The sequence below is a fragment of the Gobius niger genome (assembly GCF_951799975.1).
Source record: "Gobius niger genome assembly, chromosome: 21".
Classification (NCBI taxonomy): Eukaryota; Metazoa; Chordata; class Actinopteri; order Gobiiformes; family Gobiidae; genus Gobius; species Gobius niger.
The window spans coordinates 19457959-19480234 of record NC_136872.1 but is presented as its reverse complement, the minus strand read 5'-3'; the positions used below and the strand labels follow the sequence as shown (position 1 = coordinate 19480234).

The 22276-nt window shown below is 42.4% G+C and overlaps 1 protein-coding gene across 1 annotated transcript in view; it reads right to left on the bottom strand.

The window, feature by feature from the left end:
- The window catches only part of tnfsf10l (TNF superfamily member 10, like), a 139467-nt gene extending 132015 nt beyond the window's left edge, over positions 1–7452 (bottom strand). Inside the window, exon 1 of the mRNA XM_079579964.1 lies at positions 7174–7452. Coding sequence (XP_079436090.1) covers positions 7174–7395 — 222 coding nt within the window. The 5' untranslated portion in view covers positions 7396–7452. The remainder of the gene's footprint in view (positions 1–7173) is intronic.
- Between the last annotated feature and the right edge of the window lie 14824 nt (positions 7453–22276).

Sequence of the window (22276 nt, the reverse complement as noted above, 5' to 3'; positions counted from 1 at the left end):
TAGGGCTGCAACGATTATTTTGAAATCGATTAATCTATCGATTATTTTTTACGATTAATCGGGTAATCGCTTGGCTGTGAATGGTGTAGGAAAATTGTATTTTTCAAAAAAAATTCTCACATATAGCTTAAGTGGCGCTGCTTGAAGGTGTGTTGACGGAGTAAACTAAAGAGACATGTTTGTTGGAGGCTCTATTCATGAAATTTACAATGGAAAAAATTTACACAGACCCTAACTATATAAACAAAGTAGGCTTTCATCAAAAATACTACGTTTTTATGTCATCTTTGCTTCATTTGAGTCTGTGTGAACCAGAAAACGATTAATCGATTACTAAAATAGTTGGCGACTATTTAAATAATCGATTACTCGTCGATTAATCGATTAGTCGTTTCAGCCCTAATGCTGTTAATCGTAAATTGCCATCTCTTTGAAAGTTGCAATTGGAGTAAAGATTGTCCAAAAGGGTTCAGATCTTAGTCTTACTTTTCGCCCTTAAATTTTGGACTGTCCATCTGCCCGACAGTATAGCGTTACACTGAAAATAGGCCCCTAGCTGAGCTTCATGTATTTGCCCGGGTCAGGCCTAGGCTTCCCTGGCTTCCCCACTGCTCGTTCCCTGCGAAGAGGACAAAAGCCATGTATCACTCTGCGCACGGCACCTGCAAGATGTTAAATGCCAATTACAGAGCAGGTGGGGCATGTTTCCTGCCACCTTTGAACTTGGAGAAATGGTAGAAGGAGAGAAAGAAAAACTAAACCTTGTGGCTAACGGTTTGTTGTCATTTTTTGTGTGTCGTCTTAAAAACGAAGGTGCAAATGCGAATTGGAACTGTCTAAACACAGCTTTGGCCAATCAATCTAAAACATACGATGGATCGTCTCTTAGCAGCCGTTGGGAGTCGACAGAAAGACGAGGATTCACAGAGTTTTACTTCTTCTGTTCATCGTGATGCACAAAGTCTAACTGGCTCTAAATTAGTGTCTGGATTGAAATAAATATTCAACATATCAACGATGCCAAAGACTCCCAATGGAGTTAAGTTCTGGTCTCTGCGGTGTCCAATCCATGCGAGAAAATGACGTCTCATGCTCCCAGGGAAGAAGAAATCCATTGATGGAATAACCTGGTAGGGCTGAACGATATTGAAGTAACTTGAGATATGCGATGCGGATGTGCAATATCGCGATAACAATATTACTGCGATATTTCGTGTCAAAAGAAGACTGAAAGAAAGACTAAATCAGGACCAAAAGTTAGTAAATGTTGAACTAAAACTGAACTTTTACACAGTTCAATGCAATGATTGCTTTTTGCTGACTTTAATGATGTTATCCCACACCCCCTCAGGAGTGCCTGTCTAGATCGAACGGAGGAACCCGGCTCAACGGAGGAACCGGGGATTGGACAAAAAGAACTGAAGCTCCAGCAAGGACTGGATGTTCTGCGATCTGTCTGCTAAGGGACTCCCATCGGCCCTGGGTCTCTACAGCCCGTCCGTCCATGGGAGCGGATCTCTCCTTCTGTGGTTCTCCCCAAGGTTTCTCTTTTCTCCCCTTGGGTTTTTGAGTTTTTCCTCACCGTGAAGGAAAGTCTAAGGACATTATGTTTGCCTGGATACTTAATACTTATTTACTGCTGTTTTATTGCCTTCATGTGCGGTGCAGCCCTGTGAAGCAACTCCTCTTGTGATATTGGACCATACAAAACCATTGATTGATTGATTGAACTCCAGCAACCCCAGCTGTGTAGTATTATGAGCCTAGTTTTACCAAATTTGTAATACATACTTAACTTTCATTGTGTTAAACCATCAAAACTGTCATAACCAATGAAAAGGGGGCAGGTAAAAAGTAAACTGAAGTGAAAACTAGTTTTAAAACAAAAGATTAGCCATGGTGAGCAAACATGGCTCTCACTAGTGTACGCAAACCTAATCCTGTTCCTAAGTTTAAGTTGTGAATATTCAGAATTTGCTTTTCACTTTCACAAGGGTTCATCTGGACGCAATTTACTTCAACAGAGAAATACCGCATTGCTGTTTAATTATTGATTCCAGGGGATCTATAACATTAAGCCATGACAATGAAATAGAATGTACACATCGGTTGGGGTGGGGGGCACACACGCATTTTTCCATTATACAAACTTTCAAGCGAATCCAAGCATTGTGTCATGTGCCAAAGGCCATAGATCTCACTGTTCCGTGCCAACGAAAGCAATCGTGATCGAGGGAGTCTATATGTACATGCGGCTATGGGGTTTTAACGCGGCTATAAGGGCTGTTCTCCTGACCGCTCCACGCATGGGATCAACTGTCTTAAGTAAACAGCCGCGCTCCGGAGCCGGCTGCACGTTTCACCTCCGCACAACCACATCTGTAACCCACTTATGACTAATGCACATGCTCAATGGCTCCAGCATGGCCTACCAAACGACCGAGTTTGTTTTAAGAGACACGAGTTGATGCAATGCCCACATCACAAGAAGCCACACGCAATCACCGAGGCCAGCAATGCCAAAACGCAAAACAAAATAACATGAAGGAAATGTGAAGAAAGCAAAAAAAAAGATGGAAAACAAACACCAAAAAAGAGACGAACTTTTACCTTGAATAATATCATTTCAAAGGGTCAATGAGCCTCCACACATGTCCATCTGCGCTCACTAAAGACCCGCAAATAGCTCCGGCGTGTCCTTTTTAGTGCTGCTAAAAACCACCATCCATTCCACTTTCCATCAACACGCCGCTGTTCACGCAACGGATCTCAATCGCCGCCTGACAAGTCAAAGGAGGTGAAGGGGGCAAAGGCGACGTGGGAAGAGGTCCTAAAATTTCAGCTAATTCCCATCACTTGAGCTCTTAATATCTGGCCACATTTCCTGTCGGGGCTTGAGTAGAGCCGCTGTTCATTCGCCAGCTCGCTGTAAAGTGATCCCTTAATGATGGGAGCGAGGGGAGAGAGTGTAACCGCAACCGGCGTCCGACGCAGCAACGACACCGCGCGGAGGAATGCGTCCCACCGTAAGACAAGCTTCGAGGTTTATATGTAGGTAAGGTAGAGGCATCGGTCACTTTTACTCAAATACAGGTACTATACTGGCTTTGTGGAGCATTTACATTTTCATTTCGAAGTTATTTGCGTAAAACATTTGGTTTATCATCACTCCATAAATCTGTGAGAGACAATTCAAGCTTCAAATGTAGTAGTAGTAGCAGTAGTAGTAGTAGTAGTAGTGGTACACATATGTTTTCTTATACAAATGTAGGGCTGCAAGGTTTATCGATATCGAAAATCACAATCAATGTTTTGACGACTGCAATAACCTCAAGATGCTGAGGTTTATTTTTCTTTTTACTTCTGTCTCTGGCGTCAGCTGCAGGAGATAAAAGGTTTGTTTCTAAATGGTTTAGATAGATGCTCTGTGATTCCGTCCCGGACTTATTTTAGTCACGTGGCTGTCCCCCAGAGGTACTCTGAATGTAGATTATTGTGGATTGTTCCAATGTGGGGCAATTTGAGCAAGAATATGTCGTTTGACAGTCGAAAACAAGACTTCCTTCACTCATCATTGTAGCAGTTTATGCATTTAAATCACAGACATTATATGAATTGACTCCGTCTCCTCACTCCTCCCCGTTTTCCATAATAACTACATTCAAGGTGGAAATCATGGCGGATTAACAGACTCCTCCTCCCCAGCTCTGACGTAGCATGTTCCTAAAAAGAACAAAAAGAGCGAGATCTTCACTGTAGACTCGGCCCTCGCATGACGTGGAGTTCAGTCGTAGCTCTAATGCTAACGGCCTGTCAATCAAAGTCCGTCCCTCATTAGTATACGAGATTCCAAAATGTTCCTTACGATAACCTGCCTGGCCCCTGTAATTGTGCCCAGCGTTATCACAGGAGGAATATCTAACTGTAGAAACTTCAGGAATATTAGGCACCAGGCTTTAAAGTTGTTTTTAACGTGTCTAAAATGCAAAGCTTGCTTTTGGAAGACTAGCTTGTTTTGCCGCCCCTATATGGAGGAACTGCAGCAATGTCGGCCCCAGCGTCGTGGTCGTAAAGCAACACAACCAGCGGTCATTGATTTAAAAATTGCAACTTTAAAAAATGTCCTTGTGTCTCTAGAATAATGTTTACATCGTGGTTTTATGGCACATTCTGCAAATTTATAAGAAGACACTATTGTGACTGTGAGATCAATAAAGTATCATCTTATCTTATCTTATTGTTAGGGTTCATCTTTTTGCATAAACACTATGACATCAGTCTGACTTACTCTCCAACATTTACTCCCACGTTTACTTGAGTAGCTTTGGCTTTTACTTCTACTTGAGAGCATTATTTTACAGCCATGTTAGTCTTACTTGAGTAAATATTTTGGCCACCCACTTTTCCTTATAACAGCAGATTGTAAGGAAGACAGCAATGAGTCAGTGCAATAGAGTTTGAGTGGGAGGAAACAATACGTTAGAAATCTGCTTTTGTTTCACCTCCAAGACAGTCTTTCAGAGAGTTTTTTTTACAAGCTTTTTTAATGCGCAACCTTGACAAGCCGATTGAAATGCTCTAAAAAGGCGGTTTCTGTTGCTAAACGTCTGCAAAACTCCAGCTGGAGCACGACACAAAGAGAGCCGCAGTGGCTTTGATAAGGCGAGAGTCTCGATGCGACACATGCGCCTCGAGCTTTTCGTCATTCCAATAAATGAAAGAACTCTGTTACGATAAAGGCCCGGACTTGGAAGTCAGCGGTGTAAGATTTGTTAGTGTCACATTCAGATATCGCATGACCCAAAAGAAAAAACCCTGCGTCCCTTTAAATTTAAACGGGGGAATACCCTTTCGCCAGGAGGCAGGGGACGATAAAGGGGTTTTGGAATCATTACGGCAAATTACACTGTTATGAAACAGAGACAAGCTGTGTGGTCAGATTGAGTGATTCACCAAGCTTCCAAACATCATGACTACTTCCAGACAATAACGCAGTCTCGCGGGTTGTATCTGCTGTGGTATCCGCTGTGGTTCTCAAACTGCGGCACTCGAGCTTCATCATCTGGAGCACTCAGGGTCGTCTGTTTTTTTTTTAGACTTTTCTCATTTTAAATCGGGAGGATTTTATTCAGGCTTTCGCTAGGCATGAAAGTTGGGTGTTTTTTCTGATGACCACATGGTTTTCACGAAGTTTAGATGACTTTCAATCAGATTTATGGGTTTGTTAGACCCTTTTAGACCCAGTTTAGTCCTGGTTTGATCTGGATCTAAGCCGTACAACTTAGTCCCTACATTTGCTCGAGTTACTTCTCAAGACTTCTCAGAATAGTTTCCCCTGTAATTGCCCATAATCCACAAAGTTTCCGACAGGGTGCGACTATTTACATATTTCCTACTCCTAATCAGAAGATTTTAAGTTATATTTTCATGTCATATCGCTTCATTCATGCAAATACTAATCTATTTAACCTCTTACCCCCCGCCTTTACGAGTGTTTTTTCTCCAGTTCAAGCTTTACCCAAATCGAAAAGCTTCTCGACCGGAGCTCACGGACGATAGACCAGAGTAATGCGTCATTTGAAAGCTAAGACCTACTTAACAGAAGTGAATGGATCTCTTTCCTTGCGTTGTCGCCTCTTTTTCTACGTTCCTTTTCATCTCATTCTTGCCTCTTTTTGGTCGCTCCTTTGTTGCCCTTTTGTCACTTTTTTGCAGCACTTTCTCCACTTTTTTGTTGCTCTTTAGTGGCTTCGTTTTGTCACTTTTTTTGCTTGTTTTTGTCACAGTTTTCTTCAAGAAGCTTTTAGATTTGGGTAAAGCCAAACAACATGGGGAACATGTGCTCAGTTCAGGTACGAGTTAAGACCGAACCTGAACCAAGTACATTTTCTCCAGTTTGGCTTTACCAAAATCTAAAAGCTTCTCGACTGTAACCTACAAGCCAGAGTAACGCCTCATTTGAAAGCTAAGACCAACAAAACTAAACTTTTTTTAATAGTGTTATTGTTGCTTCTCTAGTAGGGCTGCAGCTAACGACTATTTTGATAATCGATTTATCTACCGATTATTTTCACGATTAATCGATTAATCGCTTGGCTGTGAAAGGTGCATGGAAATTGTATTTTTTCAATTTTTTTGACCACATAAAGCTAAAGTGGCGCCGCTTGAGGACATGTTGATGGAGTAAACTTAAAGTAAACATTTGTAGGAGGCTCTTTGTGCTAATTCTGCTTTCTGATTGGACGAGACAAAGACAGATATTTATGGAATTTACAATGTACAAAACACTGCAGACCCTAACTTTAAAAAATAAAGTAGGTTTTCATCCAAAATGCATAATTGTCATGTCATTTTTGCTCTATTTTAGTCTGTGTTTGCTAAAAACCGATTCATCGATTACTGAAATAGTTGACAACTATGTTAGTAATCGATTAGTTGTTTCAGCCCTACTCTCTAGCACGTTTTTGTTGGTCTTTTCCATCACTTTTTCATTGTGTTTTTTCGCTGTTTTGAAACTTTGTTGAGAAAACGTGCTCTGTTGAGGTGGGGGTTAAGAGGTTAAAAATCTCTTAACCCGTACCTGAACCGAGCACATTTTCTCCAGCTTGGCTTTACCAAAATCTAAAAGCTTCTCGACTATAACCTATAAGCCAGAGCACCTCATTTGAAAGCTAATCTAATCTCTTTTTATGCATATTTTTGCTGCTTTCTTCAACTCTTCTTTTCCTCGCTTTTTTTTCAATAGTGTTATTGTTGCGTTTCTGGCACGTTTTTGTCTTTTCCATCACTTTTCCATCACTTTCTCATTGTGTTTTTGTCGCTCTTTTGTTGTATTATCGCTGTTTTGAAACTTTGTTGAGAAAACGTGCTCTGTTGAGGTGGGGGTTAAGAGGTTGAGCCAGTTTAGTCCCGATTTTTACCTCGATCTAAGCCTCGGGAAGTCAAATATTACACGCGGTGGAACTTGATGTGAAAAGTTTGATCGAGCCAAGCCTACAAGACAATAAAGCGCTTCTGCGGGTTTTGCTGCCGCGGTTTACAGTAAGTTCAGCGAGTTAAAACTTGCATTGTTTCCCCGGCGCCGGCACAACTCGTCCGACAAACCGAGAGCGTTGCAGCCCGGACAGAGAGAGAGAGAACACAACACACAAGAGCCAATTCCCCCCCTTTTACCTGCGATATGGACATGTTCAGGTAGACGAAGAGCCCCGTGGTGGACGCGATCTGCAGAACCACCACGACGATCACGACCATCGCCACCCACATCTTGGACGGCGTCTCCCGGCGGCCCCTGGGAGGCGGCCCGCCGGCTGGGACCATCATGTAGGTGGTGGACTCGCTGCTCACGGACCTGAAGTAATCCTGCTGCTGCTGCGCGCTCGGATTGTGAGCCATGGCCGTTCCCGATGCATTTAGCGATACATAAGTGCGGGGGGGAGAGAGAGTGTGGGAGAGGTGGTGAGGGAGGGGGGCAAAAATCCGGACCCGAGCGCGGAAAAGGTAGTCGAGGAGTCAGAGTAAAGTCTCCATGGAGCGCGCGTGTGGAGCGTGGAGGTGGCAGCCGGAGTTGTGGAAGTTTCAGCGAAGTTTACGTCCGTCCATTGCCGCGGTGTTGTGTGGACTGAGCGCAGAGAGAGGAGAGAGGGAGAGAGAGGGAGAGGAGTGCGGGAGGGAGGGAGGGGGTTGGGTTAACCTCGCCATCACCCTGAAGCAGCAGGAACCACACGCACCTCCTCCTGCAAAACTTTTTTTTTATTATCTCGGGACGATCCTGTGCGGCGGAGGAGCGCGCGCGCACAGACAAAACAATCAAAGTCCGCGGCGGCGCAATAACGGAGCGAAAGGAAAAGAGGAAATCGCAACATTACGCAGGCCCCACGGTTGGTGTTATAGGTTAATCAGTGTTTTTTTTTGCATCACAGCACTGGATCAGGGGCGGACTGGGACTGAAAAACAGCCCTGGACTCTGGTCAGCCTGGCCCAAATTAGCGTAAATGTGACACTTCCACAAATACATATGTTAACCTCTTACCTTAACCGAGAGCATTTTCTCCAGTTCGGCTTTGCCCAAATCTAAAGGTTTCTTGACTGGAGAGCAACACTGCAACGTCTCATTTTTTCGTCGCTTTTTCGTTGTGTTTTCGTCTCTTGTTTTTCGGGGGGTTTTTTTCATGTTTTTGTTGTTTTTTCATCACTTTTTCCATTGCTTTGTCGTCACGTTTTCGTCACATTTTGTTGTGTTTTTGTCACTTTTTTGTCACTTTTGTTGTTGCTTTTCCAGCGCATTTTGTTTTTGGATGCTTTTCTTATAACCCACCTGAACCGAGCACATTTTCTCCAGTTCGGCTTTGCCCAAATCTAAAGGTTTCTTGACTGGAGAGCAACACTGCAACGTCTCATTTTTTCGTCGCTTTTTCGTTGTGTTTTCGTCTCTTGTTTTTCGGGGGGGGTTTTCATGTTTTTGTTGTTTTTTCATCACTTTTTTCATCGCTTTGTCGTCACGTTTTCGTCACATTTTGTTGTGTTTTTGTCACTTTTTTGTCACTTTTGTTGTTGCTTTTCCAGCGCATTTTGTTTTTGGATGCTTTTCTTTTTAACCCACCTGAACCGGGCACATTTTCTCCAGTTTGGCTGTACCCTAATCCAAAAGCTTCTGGAAAAAAGGTGTGAAAATAGTAACAAAACTGAGACGAAAACAATGATGGAAATGTGACAAAAAAGTGACAAAAAAATGACCAAAAAAGTGACAAAAATTTGATAAAAAATTTACCCAAAAATTAGATGAAAAAATGACCCAAAAATGAGTTACAAAAATGAGTTGAATACCCAACAAAAAAAAGGATGGAAAAAAAATCTGAGGACGTGAGGAAAAAGATCCTCTCGGTTCAGGCGGGAGTTAAGAGGTTAAGCTTTTAGATTTGGGTAAAGCTCGGTCACGCCCGAGGGTAAGGGTAAGGTAAAGTGAGAGGCCAGACCGGTGGCCCTAGAGCCAGTGGCCCTTCTGTGCTCTTCCAGAATGGACATATGGCCAGTCCGCCCCTGGCACTGGTCAAAAGTTTGGAAGCACTTTTTACGCATCGGCTTGTTTTTATTTTCAACACTATTCACATTGTTTGATTCGCATTAAAGGAACAGGCCACCGTTTTTCCATCCTGGGATATGTTCTTACCTGAGCTTAGACGAGTTGATGCGTAACTGTCTTTGTGCGTGCGCTCAGTCACGCAAAGAGACCAAACAAACATGTTAGCATTTAGCCTCCTCTCCTCTATGGAAGTTAGAGGCGACCAAGCTCTTCCACGTTTTCCCTTTCTAAATATAGTTAGTAAGTAGTTACACAATCAAAGTATAGTTACACAAAATGAAACATGTCGATTTTCTAAGCGGATTAAAGCAGTAGAACTCTTCCCCCTACAGGCCATAAGCGCAGATGCAGGTGTAGTAGCAAGTTACAATTTTTTAACTTATTAATTGTCTTGGGGAGTAAATACTACGCTGACAGGAAAGGCGAAGGGAGAGAGGGATATTGTACATCCAATTATACAATGGATATATTTTTTTTTCACTCAAACTTTGCTGTAAATATCGTGTAAAGTGACGTTAGCCCGCAGTTAGCTTTGCCCGTTAGCATGTTAGCTTCTTCTTCGTGATTCCAATAGTGTGTATTGGTGACTCCGGTCCGGTGGCAGTCAAGTTGCAAACGTGGTTTTCTGTCCGGAGACACCAGGGGGAGATGAAAGACCCTCCAATCATCCCATAAACACTTGTACTATCCCCACAGGGACTATGGAAAGGATTTATTAAGGTAAACACGTTACTTAGTACTGCTTTAAAGGGGTACTATATTATAAGGCGTAACAACACCTTAGGAGCACTTCGACGTCCGTTAAGATACTGCCGGACTACTAACGTAACTTTATTTAAATAGGGAAAACGTGGAAGAGCTCGGTCGCTTCTAACTTCACCCCCATAGAGGAGAGGAGGAGAGGCTAAATGCTTACAACATCTTTGGTCGTTTTGCGTGACTGAGTGCACACGCAAAGACCAGACAGGTACGCATCAACTCGTCTAAGCTCATGTAGGAATATATCTCAGTATGGAAAAACGGTGGCCTATTCCTTTAATGAACATATAGGATAATGTTGGAAACAAGAAAGGGGGAAGAGCACATTTTCTCCAGTTTGGCTTTACCCAAATCTAAAAGCTTCTTGATAAACGTATGAAAATAGCAACAATAATGAAAACAAGCAAACAGCGATAACAAAAGTGACAACAATGCGAGGAAAAAGATCCATGTGTATTGTTGAATCATGATTTACCAGCCCCCGAATGATTGTTGATCTCTGTTGTCGGGGGTTTTGTGCCACTGGTTGGGTCTCCCATGGCAAACAGGTCCTCGGTGACGGGTCAGGCAAAGAGCGGTCCAGAAGCCCCTTATGAGAGACCAACAGGCCCGGTTAGAACCGTGAGGCCGTCCTTCTGTGGACCCACCACCTGCAGGAGGAGCCAAAGGGGCTGGTGCAATGTGATTGGGGGGCACCCACGACCTGGCAACGGACAACTGGAAGAAGATGAGTGGATGGATGGATTCACTAAACCAGGTGCTACATGCCATTTTACAGCGTTGCACCTCATTAGAAACTGTTTATATCATTGGAGGTGCAAATCTGATATAAAATACGTATATTATAAAAAGATATTTGTGGCCTTTTAGCATTACTGAGACAAAACATCCCAACTGCATCGGCTGTTTGCACAACTCCATTTGAAAAAATAGAAGCAACGCACACCAGAAGTACTCTCAGAGGTGCAGATGTTGAGGAAAATCTCTATAAATAAAAAAAAACAGCATCGCACACTCAAGTAGCCGATCTCCAACTTTTAATGAGGATGATGATAGAACGTTTCGGCATGAGCCTTCATCAGATCATTCTTTTTTCATCTTGGAACCACAGTGCGTGCACAACTTCATTTATCAGGCCATGTGAGTGCACTGGGTTGACGAAATGGCCTGAAGCGAAGCCCTATAGATTTGTGTAATTATCGTTTCACGCTCGTATGACAAAGTGGATACAGTGTAAACATTGTTGTAAATGTAAGAAGTGTCAAACCTCTTACTCAAACAAGTGCATTTGTGTGTCTTATATGACATCCCTGATAAAACATGTTGGTGATAACTTTGTATTGTCCGGACTTTGACCTCCACAAAGCCTGGATTAACTTGTGCAGTTCTTTAAAGAAGAGAAACCATCATTACAACCTTCCCAGCTCATAGTTATCAATGACGCCTTGCAGGAATGGCCGTATATATCTTTCACTGTTTAGCGCATGGCTGTAAATGTTAATGCCTCTGCAGAGATTTGCAGGGAGAAAGTACCGTTTGTTTACATATGGGGCGAAAGTACGAGCTGCCACCCTTTGTTTAGCTTGCTCAAATCTCCGAGGTGCTGCGCGGCGAATGTTTGCACGGTATAACTCTACTCCATTTGAAATCCTCCACGATGTTTGAGCCCAAATATTTGTCCAAAGCCGGCGTTCGTCAAAGTGCAGCGACTTCAGCAACGATTAAATATTTAAACTTCAGATTCCCAAACATAACAAAGCTGTAGAAATGCGCGTTATCGGCCCCTGACAATGCAAATATATCTTTTTAAATCTGCTAGTGTCTTCAAAAGAGCAAGCTATTTTGGCTTTTAGTGTAGACAATGTAGTGCAGCTGAGGCCAGTGGAATGGAGTGTAAACAGCTGCAGGATATATCGATGAAGCCGCCGTCACTGGGGTTTAAGGGGATTGGAGGCAGATGAGCTGAGGAGGAGGCGAACGTTGGTCAATGTCCAGGTCTGACTTCATGAAACGCTACAGGAGGAGAGAAAAAGGTCCGGGTGGATCGAGGCGAACGCAGTCACGTTATATAAAGGCCAGTCTTATCGTTTGGAATGCCGGTTTTTATGTTCGTGATTGACTTTTGGGGGCTTTTAACCATAAGTCTTTTACAATCAGACCCTTTTCCCAGCCAGAGGAGATACTTCCAGGCCCCTCGTGCTGAGCAGAGTTGGTCAGCAACGAAGGAACTTTACTTAAAGGAACAGGCCACCGTTTTTCCATACTAAGATATGTTCTTACCTGAGCTTAGACGAGTTGATGCGCACCTGGTCTTTATGCCCCCTGGAAGAGCTTGGTAGCTTCCAACTTCACCCCCGTTTGGAGCTATAGGAATATATTGGGAGAGGCCAAGCGCTAATAACATCCTTGGTTGTTTTGCGTGACTGAGGGCATGCACAAAGACCAGACAGGTATGCATCAACTCGTCTAAGCTCAGGCAAGAACATATTTCAGCATGGAAAAAACGGTGGCCTGTTCCTTTAAGAGCCGTATTTGGCTCTAAAGAAAGTGATTCCCTACTCCTGGGCTATGGATCACACAATAGCAAATGTCAATATTTCAGTCTGTTTTTGTTTTCTCTGAGGGTGGGCAGTGGGCCGGTCTTTTTCTGCCAGTCCAGCCCTGGTGGAAAGTCTCTCCCCACTCTTCTCCTTCCCTCTGAATTATTGCTTTCCATCTTGATCTTGTCAGAGCCAAAAGAAGCATAAAAACAGTACTTAGCCCATCATAGTAAGCCAGTTATGTGCTCTAAAAAACATATAAATACCCTCACGTAGAGCACGTTTACTTTTATAGGGGCACCATCCACTTCTGACTCCATGAATCTGGCTGCAGCCGACATCAGCTCACCCACAGAGAAGAGCCTCCCCGCCTCATTCTCCTTTTAGAGACTGAAGTACAGTGCGCTGGGGAAATGCCCATAAATATGTCTGTTGTTCTACGCCTCAAGAATGTTTAGCCAATGGACGAAAACAGCGTGAGCTCTCTATACGCAGACAGGAACACTTAGAGCTTGGAATCGGCCGCACTGTCTTTACATTCTTGGCAATTTTCCAGCCTGTCGGGTTGTTCTTTGCGCCTTGTTTTCTTCCAATAAGATGCAGCTTATAATACATCTGAAAGTGGTTATAGGAGGTTTTCTTTTTTTAAATTTGATTTAAAGAATGATTTGGGGTTTTTGGTGACATCTAGTGGACAGGAACGTACATTTCCAAATTCTGGTTCTTGTACTTTTTGTAGAGATTGTAGTTTTAGTTACAGGTTATGAGTATGGTTCTCATTCGTCTACAGATGTTCAATTACAAATACAAGTACAAATGCTCCGTTAATTTAGCGGAGAAAGACTCTAAATTAACTTAATACATTTTTTAATTTAGCGGCTTTCTCTTTCATTGCTCAGACAGTATGAGGTTTGAAGTCGAAGAGGGAGCTGAGTTGGGGCAAAGCTCTCGATTTACCGATCGATCCATGTTCCCACTCACCTATGGTCATGAGATTTGGGTAATGACCGAAAGGACGAGATCGCGAATACAAGCGGCTGAAATTAGTTTTCTTCGCAGGGTGGCTGGGCGCACCTTTTGAGATCGGGTGAGGAGCTCAGTTACCCGGGAGGAGCTCAGAGGTGGCTCGGGCATCTGTTCCGGATGCCTCCTGGTCGCCTCCAGTCATGTCCTAGTGGGACAAGGCCTCGTGGAAGGCCCAGGACACGCTGGTGGGACTACGTCTCCGAGCTGGCCTGGTGTCGCCTCAGGGTCCCCCCAGAACAGCTAGAGGAGGTGTGCGTGGATCTGCTGAGACTGCTGCCCCCGCGACCCGGCCCCGGATATTGCGGAAGAAAATGGATGGACGGACACTTTGGGTTCTCAGCAACCCGTTACCAACTGTCCCACGGCCGGACCTACCGTAAGCTCAGTAAGTCACTTGGCCAAACTAAAAACACTGTAGTAACTCTCTGTGCACAAATATTCAAGTTTTATTCACCCTGAGTCTTTATATTTACGTCAACATGCTGAAGTTGTTGTAACGACACGGAAAACCTCATTCACTGATTTATACGCAATTCAATTTGGAGCACCACAGGGGACGTGCTTAAGACATGCCGTAATTCACTATCAAGGTTTAAAAGTCAAACACTAGACGCTGAGTTACAGCTCTGGCACAGCACAGAATATGGAGAAAAACAATATCCTCAGCAGAGCACAGGGAGTAATGGAAGTGTAGCCTGTGAAATATTGCTGTTTAATTAAGTTGTAAATTGAAAAGGCAGTTTTAGAGGATTTGAATTAAAGAGACTGTCACTTCAAATGGTGCATTAAAGTGTATTCTTTAGAATGACCACAACGTGATATAAGATGGACCATAATGAATAACTTGTTCTTAGGTTAAAGCTCGGATGGATACTCTGATTTATTGTCCAGTGCTAGAATACATTTCTTGACTCATACATTTGCATCTGTGGATCTTTATCACTTGCTAACTTTATGGTAGCCCGTCCCCATGTACTGTCAGAGCTAGAAACACTTTAATCTCAACTGCTGTACCTCCTCTTTCACTAACAAGAAAGATCAAGCATTCATCATTGTTTTGTTTTGAGGTAGGGCAGACTCTTTGACTGGAGTAGGTCAGAATTTGCAGTTTTAGATCAATAAAGCATTTTCAAACCAACAAAGTGTAAGATATGATCAAGATGTGTTTGAAATTATTAGCAAATACCTGAAAAAACATGACACTCCCACTTTGAAAAAAGTTTGTACTGTCTTATTAGATTCATCCATCCATTTTCTTCCGCTTTATCCGGGGCCGGGTCGCGGGGGCAGCAGTCTCAGCAGAGATGCCCAGACTTACCGGTCCACGCACACCTCCTCCAGCTGTTCTGGGGGGACCCCGAAGCGACGCCAGGTGTGGGATAAGGTGTTCGCTCTGTCGTCCTGGTTCATAGATGCTGAAGCATGTTTCCTGATCCCGATGGCTTCTCTGATCCAGCTGATCCAGCGGTGATACTTGTTACTTTCGGCTTGGATGACCCCGGCATTGCCCTAACACATCACCTCCACCACCAAGTGACGCTTCTGAGGAAGATCACACAAACCTTCTGTCTTACTAAAATAACAGTAGTGTACAACATCAGTAATAGCATAATACTCCCTGTTTGGAGACTGTAACCTTGGTGATTTTTTAGAGTCATTTTAACCATTTTGCATTTAAAATACCTTATATTCGAGCAGCATCAGCTTCCTGGTTGTATAAGCTACGCAGTGGCGGAGTGATCTGCTAGAAAATAGTCCCTCAATATGCGATCATTCATGTGATGCAAGGTCAGTTATATTCCAAAACTTACTCTATCGACAGACATTTATATGGTTAGTCTGGTGTTATAAGTGATTTGCCTCAGGTGCACTGTGGAGCGGGTTAGACTGTTTTTAATGCAGGCTAGCTGATACCATAGAAATGCGCTAGCCTAGCACTAGCCTAGCACTAGCCTAGCACTAGCCTAGCACCACGTAACTCTTCAAATATATGAATTGCATGAAACAGAAAAAAAATATCTCCAGAAATCAGCAACACTCTGGATAACTAGGAAATGAGGCCCTATGTCAAAAATCCTGAAATATCCCTTTAAGTTTGGGGAGGAACCACTGCTGTACAAACATCACCACGGGAGTCTGTCCAGCCACTTTCAACCCCTCACTGCGCCAGGTATGAAGCTGTTGATTTCACATAGCAACATCTGTCAAAAAGCATTGCGCACTTTAGACAAGTTTTATTTCCGAAGGTGCTGGAACAGTAGACGTGCCTAAATAAACTTTCAGCCGAAGATGAAATTATATCAAGAAAATGTATATGTATGTATATATATATATATATATATATGTATATGTATGTATGTGTATGTATATATATATACATATATATGTATATTTTTTGCTTTTATTGTTACTATTATTTATTATTATTATTGTTTTTTTCTTTTTTTTTTTTCTTTTTTTTTATTTATTTATATATATATATATTTTTTTTTTTTTTTTTTTTTTTCTTCTCATAATTAACATAAAATTTGACATGAAATCATTTATTTCACTCATAATCTTTTTATTTATTTATGTATTTTTTTATTTTTTTTATTGGTTAATTGTCATCCATGTCAATTATACAATAAACACACGCATATAAAAATGTAGATACACACACAATATCTCCTCTTGTTCCTTTCTCTTCCTCTTCACTATCTCTCTCTCCCTTTCTGCTCCCCTTTATTTTTAATTTTCATGAATTATATGTCCCCGAGGTTATGCAGTGCTTATAATGCATTTTTTGGGGGGGAGGTAGAGTAAGGAAAAATATATATATATGTATATATAAAAAAAAAAAGGGGGATACACCAAAAACACTGCTTGATCAAGTGAGCAGACTCTCTCCTCATCAGGTCAGAGGGTTGCTCTAAAGTGATGGAGCGGTCTCTGCTATGCTGCTGCCTCCCCACCACGGACAGGCAGCAGCAGAATTTAAGCACCATGGTCTTACCCCACCTCAAAATTAAAGAATGCAAATAAATAAATAAATAATAATAATAATAATAATAATAATAATACTAAAAAGAAAATTAACGACAAATGTAGAGGTGGATATTAGCCAGGTAAAAACACTGCTTGATCAAGTGAGCAGACCCTCTCCTCATCTGGTCAGTGGGTTGCTCTGAGGTGATGGAGCAGTCCTTGCTCTGCGAGTTGCCTCCCCAGGGTCGGGCAGCAGCAGAGTTTAAGCCCCTGGTCTTACATCCACTTCAAAAGGGTATTGAACTTATAAGTAAAAATGATTAATAAATAAATAAAATAAAATTATAAGCATTGTATAATTGGAAAGAAATGTCTTCTATTTGATTGATTTTACTATTCTATATTTTAGTTGTATGACTATTACTATTAATATTATCATTAGTATCTTTTTGTTTTTCTTTTTTGTTTTTTGCTCCTTTCTATGTTGCCAAACTCTCCTTCTCTTGTGTTTCCCCTATAAACATATCCAAGTCGCACTTAGCATTTCATACAGGCACGCACACACATGCGCACACACACACACACACACGCACACACATGTAAATGTTTAAGGTAGCACTTCTAACTTGTGCCCTTTTTTTGTTGTTGTTGTATAGAATTTGTTTTATGATTATTATTATTATTATTACACGTCAGTGGACTTGTCTACTGTTTTTGTATTGTTCGTCTGCACTACCTTAAATAAAAAAAAAAAAAAAAAAAAAAAAAAAGAAATTATATCAAGACAAATCTCCAACAGGCATTGAGTCAACAATGTGGACCGCCTGCAGAGGGCGAGGACAGCATCGAAGTGCAGGCTTCTCAAACTGTTGGCAGCAGACACTGGGGCTTGGCCTTCGAGGGGTCAGGGTGACTTAAACTCAAAGCCTGGTGCTGAACAATACGGCCTGAGATAATGGCAGTGTGTGTTTAAAATGCAGAAGAAGATGATATAATACAGGGTTAGACCAATCATCTCAATGGAGATTTTCTACCTTAAAGTAGGTTTTTTGGGGGTGTTTCTTTAGCTTTTTCAGCATTTGTAAAATACTTTAACCTCTTGACCCCTGCCTTTCTCCAGTTGAGCTTTACCCAAATCCATAAGGTCACAGCCAGGCCAGTGTAACACCTCATGTGCTCAGTTCAGTTGGGGAAAAAGAGGTTAACTCATTGACTCCCATTGATGTCTGTTTGTAGACGTCAATAATGTTTTACAGAACGGGTGCAGTAAAGCCTTATGCAACTTCCATGTATAGATCTTACTTGTAGACATTATTTTACTGAGTCAGCAGGTGGCAGCAGTGCTCTTTGGATGCCTGATCACAAGTAGCAGAAGTAGAAACCGTGGCTACTCATTTTGATCTGACCGTGATCTCAGACGAGGGAAGGACAATGGCAACGAGAGTAGGAGAAGGTCGAGAGAGAATGGCGAAACAAAAGGAAAAATACAAGCAACTTACACTTGAACAGGTTTTGGTTAGAGGTGGTTCTCGTAGTAAGTGTTGAAGGAGATGATGGCGATGATGGTGGAGGAGGAGGATCAAGGAAGCAGACAGGTGTTCGACTAGGATGCTAACCCAGAGCCCACGTCTGGGCATGGCGTCCGACGGGGCTTCTAATCACAGCACACACAAGAGGGAAGAAGGAAACCACTGTCCAGATGTTTGTGGTGTCACTAAAGCAAAAAAATATTATTAATATTATTATATGATGCACTTCTTTATACAAAAAGCTTGTTTTCAAAGTTTTTTGGTCAGAAACTAACTTTCAGTGAAACTTACCTATGTTCAACTGGTGGCTACGGAAGAACGAAACAAGCTAGAAACAAACTTTTTTTTTACTGATGAAAGTAGAGAAAGTCTATTCTTTCAGAAACTGGTTTCAGATTTTACATAGTGAAAAATCAGTGAAAATCATCGAAAGCGCCTGGCAATATGGGGTTGGCTGTTCTGAAACTGGCAGGCAGCCAATGAGTTAAAGGGATATTTCAGGATTTTGACATAGGGCCTCATTTCCTAGTTATCCAGAGTGTTGCTGATTTCTGGAGATATTTTTTTTTTAATTCAAGCAGTTCTTATATTTGAAGAGTTTCGTGGCGCTAGGCAAGCGCATTTCTATGGTATCAGCTAGCCTGCATTAAAAACAGTCTGACCTGCTCCACAGAGCACCTGAGGCAAATCACTTATAACACCAGACTAACCATATGAATGTCTTCGTCGACAGAGTAATTTTAACCATTTTGCATTTAAAACACCTTATGTTTGAGCAGCATCTGCTTCGTGCTTGTATAAGCTACACAGCGGCGGAGTGATCTGCTAGAAAATAGTCCATCAAAATGTGATCATTCATGTGATGCAGGTCAGTTATATTCCAAAAATTATTCTATCGACACAAACATTCATATCGGCGTTATAAGTGATTTGCCTCAGGTGCTCTGTGGAGGGAGGGGGTCAGACTGTTTTTAATGCAGGCTAGCTGATACCATAGAAATGCGCTAGCCTAGCACAAGCCTAGCGCTACAATACTCTTCAAATATAAGAACTGCGTGAAAAACCAAAAAAAATATCTCCAGAAATCAGCAACACTCTGGATAGGAAATTACGCCCTATGTCAAAATCCTGAAATATCCCTTTAACAGGTATTTGCTCTCTTATATAATTTCTCTCTGGTATAATTTCAAGTGAAAAATAAATATTTTTAAATGTAAAAGTTTTCCAGTGTGGTTCCAATTTGCCAATTCAAGGGAGGACACAGTTTGAACGTGTGCATATGGAAACCAGGTGACACTTACCCCTCGAACGCGCCACCGCCCGCTGAGATCGGTCGATGACACAATGGAGATATAGCACTTACCGCTCCGGTGTAAACAGACTGTAACATCCTTTAAGATGCTGCAGCCTTTGTAGCCCTTTACAAGACCCCGATGAAGACACGGGTCATGTTTTTCTAGATAAAAATGTGGAATCTGCACAAGTTTATTGGAAACAGGAAGGCAGCAGTAGAGACTGAGCGTGAAACGATGAGCCCCAAGGAACCAAAGTCAGGCCTTTGTAATTTTAGATGTTGAGGTTTGCGGCTTGTAAAAGTCACAGAAAGCTGTTTTGTTTTGACTTTCTAGGCCTTGAAGTCCAGAGGAAGTCAAGTTTTCAGTGGTAATGACATTAGACTATTCCATTGTTTCAATAAAGTCAAAAAGATCCAGTGTGTTGATCTTGTGTTGGGAAAATGAATCAAAATTTAAAATCACAATCTCGCCTTTGATCATTTTCAATAACCGTCATGGGACTTTATACTTGCCCGGTTTACAGCTATTTCTTTGGCAGAAACAGCACCGAGTTTTACAGTTTGGACAAATCAACGGAAGATTTTTGAGCGTTAAATAATACTGGAGGAAAAGCTTTTGTTTTTGTCAAATCCTGACTCATTTTTCTCCAGCACATCCCAAATATTCCCAATGGGGTTCAGATCTGGACTGTGTGGCAGTCGATCCATCTCATACTCACTGACACTCTGTCAAAGTGTGGGCCCGGTGAATCCTGGCAACCCTGGAGAGAATTGTCTTTGGCCCACGAAAACACAGAGAGCTTGTCGTTGGTCTGCTTTAGGCTCTTTCACTAGAACCAAAAAATCAAGTTAGAAATGTCGGGGTCATTATGGACTCAGACCTGAATTTTAACAGTCATATTAAGTCCATTACATCAGCGGCCTATTGCCACCTAAAAAACATTGCTAAGTTGGTTAGACTCTCAAAACGGCCTGCTTACTGGCCTTTCCAAACGAGATGTTAGAGCTGCTGTATATTCAAAATGCTGCTGCTCGAGTCCTGACCAGAACCAGGAAATACGACCATATTAGTCCAGTGCTCCGGTCTCTGCACTGGCTTCCTGTCACTCAGAGAATAGACGTTAGTCTCTTCATGGTCGGGCACCAAGTACATCTCTATATGTTAAAGCCGTATGAACCATCTCAGGCCCTGAGATCTTCAGTGAGGGGTCTCCTGGTGGTTCCCAGAGTCAGGACTAAACACAGTGAGGCTGCGTTACAGGTTCATGCAGCAAAGGTCTGGAACAGCCTCACTGTTTATATCCTGATCTCTTATTATGTCAGTGCCCTCTGCTGGACATGTGTGGAATTCTTTCCTTTTTTAAATTTAACCTGCCCCCTAGTGGCTGGAGTGAGCAAACTGGTTATTTCTTTAAAAAATCCATAACTCTGCACAGGAATGGGCTAGAGACTTTCTTTTTTTAATATATGCTCAGGAATTCATGCCCACGGGCCTTTCTTGGCCTTGACCCATGTGGCCTAACCCTAAAATTATTACTAATGCTTATTAATAATTAATGAGCACACTTTAGTCTACAGGGATACCTGTATTTTTAACATATTTTCTATGAGCTGTATTGATGGATTTGTTTTATTGTGTTTTTATTGTGTTTTTATTGTGTTTATTGTGTTGCTGTGAGACATTGTCTTGGCCTTGTGCGTGAAATGGACTATATAAATAAATCTACTTTGCCATTGCCATCTTGGAATATGTGCGTGCCAATCCATAGATGGAATAACCTGGTCATTCAGGTCGTCAGCTGCTCTCATTCTTTGGGCTCATTTTGTTGCTGAACCCAGACCTGACCTGTTGGTTAAACCCAGGCAATTATTTACGGGTCAGGAAGATCACAACATAATTTCCTATCAACTCCAAAGTGGGATGCCTGTCTTTTTAACAATCACTAACTCAACTTAACAAGACACGGCGCTTGAACTGTCCAGCCGGGTCAAGGGGGACCAACTGCTCTTGACTCCAAAACTTCACATCTGACAACAGTTTAGAAATATGCATTTGTACCGAACGATCTTGGCCCGACGCTGTAAAGCAAACAGAGAGGAGTGTCAGTGAAAAATGAACAGAGGCACCGGCTCTGGGAGAAGAAGCCGCGAATGGTGCCAGGAGTCGAGGCAGGAGTGATGAGAGAAATACAACAATGCCTGCAGGTTTAAGAGTGAAAAATGTGTTAAAAATGTCTAAAGCAAATGTTCAAAATCATAAAACTTCACTTGAAATAATCCTATAGCAGCCACTGGTGGAGTCTCAATCCAGTTTAGGTCCAACTGACTGCACCAGACGCTTAAACTAATGCTTTCCCTCTTATATAAATCCCCTCCTCTCATTGTCTGTTCACATTTGCTCAGTTCTCCTGCATTTCTCCCGTGGGTTTCTCGTTTTGGCCGCCTTCGAACACCTGACAGCACGACATGCGTTTTAACAGATGTTTGCTTGACCTATGATTTCAACATCTGTCCCAGCCTACCCTTAGCAATACCCATGATGCCTTGTTAGTCCCATCTGAGTCCATGTTTTGTCAGTCAACGGGTGAACACTATGGCGATCTTAGCATTCGGAGAAACGATTCTGTCAAGCATTCCTGGTTATATTACGTACGGGACCGTTGGGAGTATCTTGGAATCATTTTGAGTTTTGTGTCAGCGGGTTGGTGACGCAGCATGTCTCTGTTTTCCATGAGTAATCTCTTCACCGTGATTGATCACAATGAGAGTATGAGGGGACATCATGTTGGGTAAGTGGCTAGCATCTGGCAACTTAAAGGAACACCGCATAACATTTTTTGATTATACTGTTGCCAGATAAAAAAGAACAGGCTCCTAATGACCGGTGAGACGCAGAAAATGGCATTTTTGCGGTGGGTAATCAACGAGTGGATTTGGATGAGGACCAAACCTGTTTAGTCAACATCTCCAGTGAAGGTACAAGTCAGGTTAAAGGAGGTGAACCGCTAACCGCCAATGGGCGAGGAGATCGCTTCTCTTGGTCCTCATGGCGGGGGCAATGGCCGCTGGTTGCTCTACT